The following is a 13179-nucleotide window of genomic DNA, read 5'->3' on the forward strand; positions in this document are numbered from 1 at the left end:
GAAACAGAAAAAAATATCTGCTCTTGTTCGAACTTTCCCTTTGAGGGTTCTGCTTTCTGTTCTCGGCTAATGTGACGCCTCCCTTTGCTGGTAATACCTTGCACGTGCACTGAAAACAGCTCAGTGAGTCTAATAAAAAAACAGACAAAACTGTAAGCAAACTTGATAGAAAAAGAAAAATTATTTTGGATTTACAGACAGGATAAAAATATTAAGATGGCTGTTACTCCACACTATTCAAATTGAATTTTTTATGTAGTTTTATCTATTTGTATGACAGGTTTTGCTGTACTGAATATATTATAATTGGATTATAATTTAAACAGACTATAACAATCAAGATACATACACTTATGACAGAAACATGTAAAATTAAACATGTAAAATCCAAGGCAATAAAATAAAAAGTAAACCTTAAAGTGGCCAAAACCAATTTATCTTGCTTTTCCTCTGGCCCCAAACATCTCTTTTTATACTTGCCTTATATTTGATATTTAGTGTATACCACTCTTTTAAAATGCAGAAATATGGCTTTGCTTTGTATATCCTTTAATGCACCAGTGTACCATTTCTTTTTATAAACAGAAAAGTCTCCTAAGCAAAATGATACACATTTTATAGTTTTACAGTGTGAAAGTATTCTTAAGCATTCATATATCTTTTAACTCTGAGCTATTTTTTCATCCTATGTAAAAACTCACTGATCTCATCATATATGAACTCACCATATATACATATGAACTCATCCTATGTAAGAACAGTTAGGCTTTATTCCGTTTAGGAGAGGGACATGGGAGAGGGAGAAGAGGTATTTCTCAATCTGTTGGTCTTTGATGACAAATGAGGTAGGATTCTGCAAGCCAACATGTTAATTAACCCTTCCTGCCTTCCTAGACTAGATTTTTTTTAATGGGAGGGAAATAAATCCAACAAACTGCAAACGATACATCAATCTGTTATCACAATTATGTAACATAAGACCCCTTACAGTCTTATAGATGTCAATGTCTTTGGACACATAGTATTTCCAAAATCTGATGTTTTTCTTAGAACTTGATGACTGGGATTTAATGACTGGCACTGTATTTTCCTCCTGGGGGTATAGTCACTCAAATAATTGAGCAGTTCTTTCTTCCTTTAGGAAACAAATACAGGTGATCTCTGTGTGGCATCTCTTCCACCGTGTGCCTGGGGACAAAGTGTGCTTGCTTTCAGCAATGCTGAATTAATTCTGTTCTCTTTGGCAGTTAGCCTGTGGGTCTGGTTTTAGGACTCTCAGGACTTGATCATCATTTTGCACTGCAAGTCTATGACATTTCTGGTCTGATATAAACTTACTGTGACTGTTCAGATCTGTTCAAAATATTTGATGGGTTAATTTTGTACTAGCAGTCTGAATTGAGTGTCCTCCAAAAGTCAGCCATATTGTCCACTCCAATAATTTGGCAAATGTGGTTGGGTGCTCATAGAGGATCCAGCTCGAGAGGGGACTGTTTGGTGAATCAGTAGTGTACAGACCATGTGCTACTTGTGGATCCAAAGACTGTAGTTATGCAAATCTAAAATACTGAAAACTTAGTTCCAAATGTTTAAATTTGAGCATCAGTAATAAATCTGTTCACTTACAGAATTATGTCTGCAAAATCTCATCTGTTGCATATTTTTATTAATATAGTGTGCAAAATAAAATCAGTAGCAATCTGGACTATCAAGTCCAGACTATCCAGACTATGAAGTTCTTCTTTTCCGATAGGTTACAACTTTGTATAAGACTTCTAGGTATTTAAAGATCTTTTCTCAATGCAGTTTGCAAATGCAGTGGTTAAGCTAACTGAGGCTAATGACCTAATGAATTACCAGATGAGAGAGACAATTTAATGAATATAGCTTTATTTAAAATACTTTAGAATTATACAGTATGAGCTTTAATAGCAATGATGGTATTTAGAAAATTGTAAAGATCACAATAATGATCAGGTATTCAGTATGGGCTTATTAGTCTGTAGTTGTGCTTCTTGGAGGAGAGGTGGAAGGAGGGTCCTATGATCGTGCCGTGCTGTATCTTTCGCAACTTTACATTTGAACCGATTAAGGCCCCTCCCTCATATTAATTTCTTGTATGATTCTAGAAGCAGTCCATTGCTTGTCTGTGTCAGGAATCATTAATCGCTGCCTTATCTTTTTCAGATTTACATGGCATCTATCAGGGTTAAATGAGCCCCATAAAGAGCAACTTCTGCATGATGCATGGCTACAGTTTGGCCACAGGTTTTGCTCTTAACATTTAAACTATATTGGCATCCTTTCTGAGATTTGCATAACTACTCTTTCAAGACAGCTAAAAGCACCAACATATAGGTGCTTGCTATGAAGGAGAATTAGAAATCACTCAACATTCTGCAATTTACCTGATTAAAGAAAAAAACAAAATGTTGAATAGTAAGAGTTGTTTCCACACATTGTATCTCTAGAAATAGGAGCTTGCTCTTCCACCACTGATACATAGTATAAACAGTAATGTGCCTCGTTTGGGATCTAACACATAATCTAAACATCAGAAATTTGAATTTTAGGAAGACAAAGCTTAGAGAGTAATTTTATTCTGTGAAGAAAATTTTACAGCCTATGTAAGGCGCCTTTTCCTGTGGTGTTCACTGTTAACTTTAATTGCCTGCACTTACCCTGCAAAAAGCAAACCTGCATTTGTGCATAGCTTCTAGGAAGCCAGTTGTTGCAGCCTTCTTCCTTGTCAGTCAATGCATATGTGAATATAAACTTGCACTGAAATAAAGTTACTGATTTAATGTAATTGAGACTCTGAACACTTAAGAAGTAGAACGCTTTTTAAAAATTTTTGCTTCTACTTTCTGTTTAATGGTGGGTTGGGTTTACACTGTCTGCTTTTTCTGAACATAGTGGGTGTATTCCTACTGAACATGAGTTTCTCCCACCTCTCACACTGTCAAGATATTAGGAAAAAATCCACCTTTCTTACATCCATGGATCATGCTTTAGGAATTAATGGTGCTGCTGTGGCATCCTCAATTATCCCAGTAGTATTTTGGTTCTTGTTTTGTGACTATATCCACAAAAGTCAATGCTTCAGCTATACCAACAGCACCTATTTGGTTTCAATTTCAGGACCTGCAGTTAGAGGACTTCAGATCCCAAGCAACTTTGGGGTGTTGTAGTCACCTGGGTCCCTCAGCACCTCGCCCAGAATGGTTACAGGGGTTAAAGAAGTTGTAGTTCTTCTGTAAGCACTGACAGCTCCAGAGCTGGCTATTAAACAGCTGTTACAGCTGTCGCTGTGCTCAAACAGATCCCTCCTCTGAGAGCAGTGTGTCCCTTGCGAGTGAGCTGGAGGAGCGGTGGGCTGGGAACAGTATGTTGTTTTTTTAATTTGTCAGAGTTTATCTCTGTTTGAAAAATGAGGGTTGCCTTAGAGTTTGGAGCAGAACAATAGCTGTTCTAGAGACTGGTCCCAGCCAAGGCTTCTCCTGTAGATGCAGTGAAACTGCAAAATCACTGTTTATGTATCAAGCCTGTTCCAGATTCCTCCTCCCTAAAAGGAAATAAATGACTTGAACAGTTTTGCTCATCTGTGTACTTATGTTAGAGATTTCTTTGACAACGCTGTGTTAGTCAGGAATGTACCTCTTCATGTCCTGTGCACTTCTAGTAGCAGAACTTGAGTCTGAGACCTTTTGGGGAGGCAGGCAGCAGCTGGGTTTTATACTGAGATCTCAAACTTCCCATGCAATAGCTAAAACTCTTGAAATAGTAGTAATTCTAAAAATGAAGGTTGTGGGTTTTTCTTTTTTAATAGACCCATGCATTATTTTAATTTCTCTAAGAAATTCCAGGTCTCCTGAAATGCCTTATATTAGATCGTTGGGTAGCCCATCAGCTTCGCTCTGTGGAGGTAAAAAGGAAACTAATAAAGGCCACTTTTTTGGCAGATACCTACATTCCCAGTGCAGTGGTAGTGTATATTTTTGTTCATTTTTGCAAAATCTTATTTGAGCTTCAGCTAGAATTTCTCCTTTGTTTTCTGCTTGTAACCTATTCAAGTCCATTATCATCAAAATCAGTACACTGTGTCTTAAGCATACTGAAAATGTCATTTTGTATAGCTACGAAACCGATCACTGAAAAAAGATAGCTGTATATTAAAACTTTTTATATAAAAAGAATGGAAAATGTGACTTTTTAAATAGCCATTCCAACATGTCTTTCTGCTATATGAGATTTTTTTCAGCAAAATGGTACCATTCCTTGAAGCGGTTGCAGGATGGTGTTATTTGTACACGAGTGCTTGACGAAGTGTAGGAGGTTCTGGACACCGATGCCTTGCACTGTGAGACTAGACACAAAGTTGTCTATTTTTTCCCCCCTTAACCACAGGGTAAAAGTCAGTGCTTTAAGGGGAAGCTATCTGAATTATATTTTTTTATAAAATCTTATTTTCGGGGGCTAGAGGGACTAAAATGTCAACCGAGTTATATTTTGAAGTACTCTGCTGCCGCAATGTGTGGAAGCTTTGCTGAGCTCTGATGACAGAGTACACCGCTGATAGTGACAGTAGCTGCGTGCTTTAGTGCCCCAGAGCTCGGCTGCTGCGGTGGTAGGTGCTGCGTTCTGCTTAGCTGGAATGAGCAGACTTAACGCTTCGTTATAATTGGTATTAACCAGTTAAAGTTCCGTGTGAAAGCTGAGAACCTATTCCATGTCTCAAAGTCAGCTTTACCAGAAGAGACATGCTTCTGCCCAATTTCTCTTTATCTTTTTAAAGAACATTAAGAATCATAATGTTTAAACTTAATTTCCATCCCATTAAAAGGGGAAAAAAACCCTTTAAGGCTTCTACAGTATCTTTTGCAGTTGAGATGATAGTTAATCTGCACAGTTTGAATCAGTGCGGTTCTGCCCACCCTTGCAGTAGGACTCATCATCCCTTCACTTAGCCGGTTCAGGGGTCTAAACCAGACAAAAACAAATTGCTGTTTTGTTACCTTTTTGTTTGCTTTAGTTCCCTGAGTGTGCCCAGGGACCCGAAGGAGTGCTTTGCCTGGTGTACAGGGGGGCCTGGACAGTCAGGCCACAGCAGTCTTGCTGGGCTGCTTCTAACTGCTGCAGAGTTGCATCCCCAATGCAGAAATTTATTTTCACGTCAAGATTATGGCAGTATTTCTTCCTGAAACCACCAGAGGGAGGAGTAAGCTCTTAGTAGTGCTCTCCCATTTTAGGAACTAGATCTCTTTATGGCAGTAACTATAAAAATATACATGTAAGTATACTTCAGTGAGGTGTGTAAGGTATATATAATCTCAAATAGAAAATTATTGGGGTAACCTTGTTTCTATATCCTTTTCTGGTCTTGTGCTTTAAAAACAACCCTTCAAAAATCTTTTTTAAGTGGAAATTTTTATTTAGGAGATTACAAATAAATTATACATCTGTAGAATATATTATGGATGCACTGCTGGTCTTTAAAGGCATTTGATTCTAACCAGCTAACCTGTACTGACATGAAAAGAAGTAGGTCAGTTCTCAGGGGTTTTAATGTTCCAGAAAAAGCTCTTTGACAAATTAGACTGAATTAACTGAATTTGAGATCAGCAAAAACTTAACTTGATTTGAAACTCTGACTCTTATATTTTTAATTTCTCTTTAGTCAATAGGACTTGCTGTGACCACTTCATACTTTCCATATAGCTTTCTCTCTCAAATGAGTGGCCAGATGAAGAATAATTTGTTGCTGTTAAGCCTGATAGTTCTGGTTCCTGTTTTTTCTCTGCACTGATATCAATAAGATTTCATTGCCTAATGGCTTGAGTGAAAATAGGTTGGTCATAATCATGTCAGTATATTATCTAGATGGAGGAGTTAAGATACTGTTGGAAAGAAGAGGATATTTCAGTAGCTGACAGGAAGAGAACCTGGTCATCAAACTACAATGGTAGTTATGTTTTTATGACCTGAAAGAATGTCATTGGGATATTTGGATGGTGAGGAAGAAGGGGTTATATTAGACGTGACTACCCTGCGAGCGAAGGCTACAATGGCATGGAATTTCTCATTAAAAAAAAGGGGGGGGGGTAATTGAAAACTGGAAGATGTTTTAAATGCTATCAGAAAACTAAGTATTTGGAGTTGCCCCTTTTCTTTATCTTAAAGGATTTGTGTGTGTGCGCTACATGGGCTCGCCAGTATTGCCCCTTAACTCTTGTGACACTGGCAAAAAGTTGCTTCCAAAATCTACCCGTGTCAGTGCTGGGCACAGCTGAAAGTTTAAGACAGGGCAAGTTCAAGCTCGCAGCGAATTGGCTGTTTAGACCTGCCTGTTTTGGTTTGTCTTGTTTTTGAATTCACTTGTCATTGCTTCAAATAGAGATACTAAAGAAGACATTCAGGAATTTAGCCGCGAGGTGGGCTAGTCTACAGGATTAGGCACAGGATTAAGTAGGACTCCTGTTTTTTGATTTGGGATCTTATCACTTTGATGGCTACAACCATACCTTTTCTAACTGTTGGGATACCAGCAGGCTGTACTGCCTCAGGAGTACACGTAGACACTTGTCTGAACATGAAATCTGTACCTTTATGGAATGGTGGATGAATCTGTGGAACTTTCTGACAGAGATATGATTTCATTTGTACAATTGTTGCTACGCAGCTGGAATTTGTTATATGGCCTCTTTTATGAGAGCAGGAGAGAAAGGAAGAGGATGTGATAATCAGTACTCTGCCAGTTTTTAGTATTCCCTATTGAGTGCCTTTTTTCTTCACCTCTTCTTGCTTTCATAAAGGTGTGGAAATACTATACCGAACTGCTTTATGCTTTTCTCAATTGTCTTAAATAGCTAGCTTTCTCCTTGCAATTCTTACTAAATTTGTTAATCTGGTGATCTGTTTTTTTTTCCTGTTTCAGTCAAAAGACAAAATGATGAGAGGATCACGCCGGGGATGTGTTAGACTCAGGGTAAGTATTGTTTTCTTTGGTGCTTAACAACTTACTGTGGATGTTATGGCCTGGTGGAGAAGGCTGCAAGGAGCACTCTGAGGTCTGGACTCCGTTCCTGACTCTGAAATACTGAAATAGTGGATGTATTTGCAGAAGGAAAATATCAGAGGTCAAGTGGCATGCTGGGCTAGCTACATTTTTATGGATAAAAAAGCATTATATGACAAGATAAGATGGATTAGTAGTGACATACGCTATGAAAAAGTTGTGGTTTGCAGTTCTCATTGCTTTGCATGTGTGCGTGGATATATATGTATATACATTTATGTTCTGCATCTACAGAAGATGTAAGAAAACTGCTGTCCTTCTGCCCTTCTGATCTGTCTCTCTTCTGTTACTGTGTCCTCCATTCTGCCAGCTGGGACATTCCCTAGTGCCGCCACTTGACTGTTTCGCTCAGCGTATTGCAGTGCTGTGTATTAATGTCAGGCAGCAGGTGGTCAGGCTTGAGCAAGGAAAACAAAGGAGGACTGGAAAGGGCAGGAGGAACACAACAGGCAACATCTTTGAAATCTCGGCTGAGGGGGGGACACAAACAGGGGAGACAGAGCTGAGGAGATGCAGGCTGGGAAGGCTGAGTGTTGTCTGTGAGGCACTTCTGCTTGGGACTTTTAACCTTGAATGCTGCTGTTGTACCTTGAGGCAGCAGCACGGAGGTGTGCTGCAAATGTGACGTCTTTGCACGTGCTTGGTGTCTACCCTATGGGCATGCACTTGGCAAGAAATTTTCTTGCATAAATCCCTTTTCTATATTTATTCCTGTTCCTTACAGGCTCTCTGGTTCAGTATGCAGCCGTACTATGAGGAGCTGATGTAGCTAGGGGAAGGGTCAGGAGGATAGTGGGTGTGAATGGCAACTCTTGAGTACTGCAGGAATAGGAGTCCAGGGAAGATGCTCTGTGGTCTGACACACAATCCGATGTAGGCTGCAGCAGCACTCTGCCTCTTTGTCTCCCATTTACTCCTTCCTTCTGTTATGACTCCTTTCCCGTCTTCCCATGGGCCTAATAAAGGGGTCTCAATAACCTTTTGAGAGTCCTACAGAGAGTCCCCATTTGTGTGGATTTCTAGTGTCTTACTGCACTTTTCTTTACCCTTTTGAAGTATTTTAATTTATAGTCTCTTTAGGGGTAATGTAAACTCAAACCACTGTCTACAAAACTATATTCCCACAGATTCATGAGGATGTTTTTTGCATTAAGTGGAAAAATTTAGTCTGAAAAAACGTCTGCTTTAATAGTGTTGTGAGTCTGTCAGTGTGGAGGTTGGCCTCCGCCTGTCAGTTTAAGGAATATTAAAAGTGAACAATCTGTTCAACATTACATTATCCATTTTTGATGTATGTAAGAAAAAACAGTCCCTTTCTCTTCCCCCATCTGCCGTCCTCCCTCCCCAGATTGCTCTTTGGAGTTTCCCTAAGATTTGTTGACTTCTTTCTCTGAATGTGTGTGTAGAGGTTTTTTTTTTGTGAGGGAGGAAGGGGTCTTTTTTCCTACTATTGTTGCAAAGCAGCTCTTTTGGCAGATGACAGCGATAGCAATAGCTGAACAGATGGGCTTCTGCAATGTGAAATTCTATCAAAGAGGTTTTCTGTTTAGATTAATTGTTGATTTGTAACTCTAGGTGTGAACATAAACAAACATGTAATTTAAGCAGTTTGCCTAAAAAGACTTCCTTTTGCCTTTAATGGATTTTTAAAAGCTTGTTTCTCATCTTTTTTCATTTGGTAACCATGTTTCATAGGCCAGAAGATTCATCTTTTGTCTTTTGTCCTGTGTCATGGCATATTTAGGAAGGTGTATTCAGAGAGGAGTCTATGCAGTCTGTACTGTGCTTAAGTCCTGAGCAAGGTTTCTGGAATATATGCTTAAACTTTCACTAGCTAATTTTTCTTGTCCATATGTATTTTCTACCTGACAACAGAAGCATCTTCTATGCTTATGCTCGGACCCTTTGCCTTAGCATTAAAATCAGTGTATGTGCACTTTATCAACTTTGTACTGAGATCAGAGGATGCTGTGTTCTTCTTTCTCCTCATTTTCCTCCCACCATAGGACTTAGTTGCCCTAGTCTTACCTTTTATAGCCTTGCAGTAGTTTTATTTATATTTTCTTTCTAATTTAACTATTTATATGTAGTTTAATTATTCCCTAGTTTTATTTTTCTGGGTGTTTTCTTACCAGCTAGAAGAAAGCTTTGAATTGTAGTCTTTGCTTTTTGCTTCAGTTCCACTAATTTTAATTTCTCCTCCTCCGCTCACCTTTCCCTCCTCCCCCCCACCCCATAAGCATGTTTTTAGCTTAAGGAGGTTAAACAAACATGCAATAAGTCATCAATTCCAGCAGAAGTCCTGGAGAAATAAAGGGGGTCAGGAGCTCTGAGAACTCTGAGGAGAGTGAAGAGCAAGGATCAACAGAGCCTTGAATCAAGAATATGTTGTTGATAAGTGCATTTCTGATTTGTCTTGCTCGCAAACATACAGGAGAGGAACCTAAAGGTTAAAGTTTCAGTTATTATGAGCCACAGGATCCAAAATTGGTATTGTTTGGTTACTCTGAGGAAAATTTCTTTGTCATGTTCTTGGTGTCTGACTTAGAGATTTTGATGTAGCTGACGAGGAGGAGCTAGACTATGACTTTGTACAACTCGCAGTGATATTCTGATTTATTGCATATCAAAACATGTCCTTGCAAGACTCCTAGATGCATCTGTTGGTCTTTAAAAAAATTGTTCTGGCAAAATGCGTTTGGTCCCATCATGACATGTCACAGGCACACTGTGTGCTTACCGGATAGTAATCATGAATCAGAATGCAATGGCTAGTCATCTGGTTGTTGCTATGTCCTGGCACTGAAGTATTCAGAATTACATTTGCCCAGTGGACACTTTTTGGGACCCTCTTTTATAGCAGTCACAGAGCTGTCCTAGAAACTCCTCTGAAGGAGTGTTTTCCAGATAGGTTTTAAGTAATACACTCTTGGCAGTGGAAGGGGAAAAAACAGTTTGGAGCTATCCCTTCCTGCTGTGTGGCCCTGAATTACCTGTGGTTGGTGTTATTCTTAAATAGGACCTGTAGCTGCCACTCCATCTTCTTGTGCCTGTGATAGGCTCAGCCATACATGAGCTGGAACCATCTGCCAGAATCCTCATTTAGGGGCTGTGAAATATTTGTGTGAGCAAGATTGCTTCAGGTCCCCCTAAATCTGTATCCAAACCATTCCTATGTTTGGGCCAGCCTGGTTATTCATCCAGCTCTCTGCTCTGTAGTTGCTGTATGTTACTTGACCAAAAGAAACGAAGCACTCATTAGAATTGACTCATAGGGGCTCTTAGTATTGTTACTTGCTGTTCACTTGGACATTAAGGGCAGAATTTACGTTCCAGTGATGTCTTTCTGTTTTGTGGGAGGGGGAAGGACAGAAAAGGAGCCTAATGCTATGACTGCTGCAAGAGAAGAGAAACTGAGTAAATCCATCTGTGATACTTGAAGCATTTTGGACTAATGTTGCAATTTCTCACGAATCAATACAGGCATGGAATGGTTCTTTTAAATGTCCTCTTCCCTTGAGTGAAATTGCATTATTTGTTAAGTGTTTTGGTGGGGGAGGGAAGGAAGATGTGGGTAGGTATGTAAATAGCAGAGCACAGATGAACTTAACTCTATCATTCACTTGCATTTCCTTCTAATAATTCATCAGCAATTAGAAGACAGTTAGCTGCTTTTGATATATCATGTTGACTCACTGCGGATATTTATTTAGGGACTGAAAATTAGATCATTTAATAGGTTGAGAACTTCTTTTTGTAAAATACCTATGTATTAATATTTTTATACATGGGAAGTATTTATAATGTATTGCTCCCTACTCCTCTTTAAAACATAGGTTGGAATGTAGTAGAGAATAGTAGATTACTGTTTGCTGTAATGATGCTCTAGTGTATAGCCATCTCCATTCCCCAAGAAAAAGATGCATATTATTATCAGAAAATCAAAGTTGTACAAATAATTACTGTTTTTATCTGCAACTAAAGATTTAGTCTTTTTAAAAACTGACTGGCATGCCATGACCAAACAGAGAATCCTTCTGCTCTTCACAGTGCTCAGTTAGCTTCTAATTTCTGGACGCTTGTGCATTCCAGGGGTGTAGTGCTGGAGTGTGTGCTGCTGATGTCACTGCTTGCCTTATCGGGATTTTGTTCTTTGTTTCACAGGGAGCTGTGATTGGTATAGACGACGAGGACGACAGCACCTTCACAATAACTGTTGATCAGAAAACCTTCCATTTTCAGGGTGAGCTGAAAGGAGAGATTATTTTTTCTTATGATAGATCCCACTTCTTGTGTTTGATGGATGATTTTAAATGTTTGGCAACAGAGCAGCATGAATGAGCATACTGAGAACATTCTGGATCCAGGGGTGCTGCAGGTTAGGCAGGGATTTACATCTGCAGTGGATACATATATGCTAGAAAGAGACTGTAGCTCTGGCAGGATTTGGAGATTAAAAATGTAAAGAATAAATCAGTCAAGGGCAGGAAGTAATGGGCTTCTGATTATGGGTTGTGCTTCAGAAATGTTTCTGATCTTCATTATCAAGATACAATTATGCGTTTCTGTGTGAAGAGAATCAAGACTGGTCAGAAGGTTGCAGTCTGTATTCCAATAGAACTTAATACTCAATTATGAGGAGACTAGAGGAAACATTTCGCTTAAAGGTGGAGCTTTGCTTCAGGATTTACAAGCTTGCATTCTTTTCATCTACATTTCTGTGTCTTGTCTGCCAGTCACCATTTCTCTGCTATTATCCTTTTATTCACATTTACTAACACCAATGCCATCTGCCACTGCTATGTTTCGTCATTGCATGCTATGGTTCACCGGTAGAAAGGGTAAGGTATCATTGTTATGTATTCCTTAAATTATTTTATCTGCAGCAGTAGGACAAAATATTGTGAAAATATTGACTAGAGAACTTCTTTTCTAATGTTAAAATCCTAGGGGAGTTTGATAAAATAACTTTCAGCTAACGTTTGTTAGTCCTTTTGCTTTTTCTCTAAAATGTAGTGACTAAAGAATGTAATTATTTTGCATAGAGCTGGAAATTTTAAATATCCAAGAGACACATTTGCATGTAAGAAATATTATTAATCTATATAAACTGGAATAATTCTGTAACCTATATTGTACAGTATATATTTGCAAATCAGTGATTTGTAAATGGGGTTTACATTAATAACTGGTGTGTTTTTGTGAATATTTCTAATGATAAATATTAATCATAACTGGGTTGTCTTTGGCATATGTATTCTGTGTGCTACAAGGAATTGTAGCCTTCCTAAATGATGCTGCTCTGCTCTGGCTTTTCACTGCATTAAGCCTCATAAACATACCTTCATAATGCTGAGCTGACATCGATACTTAAATCCACTGTTTGCAGGGATAACTGATAAAATGCAAGCTAATTGCTAATGCAGGTAAGGGAATGCTATACTCTGGCAGTCTTTCAGTACTGTGAAGCTAAACGCTGCTTAATATTTGAGAACTTAATACATATAAATCTAGGAATCTCTTATCTGTACTTACTAAGAAAAACCTTTTTTAGTGTGTCTCTTATTTGCACTCATTCTTGATAAGCTGTATTGTCCTTAGGGCAGTCAGATGTCTTAAAAGAAGAGTGACAGCATTTGATTGAAGTAAAGTTCTGCTCTAAATAATATAATTTTTGAACACCAGTTTTGTCACATAACATCTCATGCTTCATAGTCTTTATTTGCATGCATTTCATATTAGGTCAAGATGTGTGTATGCTTCTGTAGTTTAGAACTAAGTTTTTGTACACTATTTTCTGTATTATGCTTTTACTGTTAGTGTATTTTGAAGATAGCATACTTGATATCCAGCAAATTGGAATGGTATAAGCACAGTATGAATATATGAGTCTGTAAACTGAAAATGTAAAAGGACAGTTAATATATTGGTATTGGGATATTTCAGTATAAAACAAACAGCTCTGTAAAACTATGTCTGTAGTTCTTACAGTCACTGTAAATATGTGTTATATGCCTCATGCAACCCTTGTGACATATTTATAAAATGCTTGCTTGTGATATTATTTTCATTCAATATTGTACAGTATTATACATCTATGTAAA

The 13179-nt window shown here is 38.4% G+C and overlaps 1 protein-coding gene across 2 annotated transcripts in view; it reads left to right on the forward strand.

The window, feature by feature from the left end:
* OSBPL9 (oxysterol binding protein like 9) overlaps positions 1 to 13179 on the forward strand; it is a 71906-nt gene that overhangs the window by 5147 nt on the left and 53580 nt on the right. For both annotated transcript variants that reach the window (XM_026105614.2, XM_026105623.2), the window contains exons 2-3: positions 6935 to 6985; positions 11240 to 11318. In XM_026105614.2, the coding sequence (XP_025961399.1) occupies positions 6935 to 6985; positions 11240 to 11318 (130 nt within the window). The remainder of the gene's footprint in view (positions 1 to 6934; positions 6986 to 11239; positions 11319 to 13179) is intronic.

Source organism: Dromaius novaehollandiae, chromosome 8, assembly GCF_036370855.1.
Source record: "Dromaius novaehollandiae isolate bDroNov1 chromosome 8, bDroNov1.hap1, whole genome shotgun sequence".
In the NCBI taxonomy this organism is placed as follows: Eukaryota; Metazoa; Chordata; class Aves; order Casuariiformes; family Dromaiidae; genus Dromaius; species Dromaius novaehollandiae.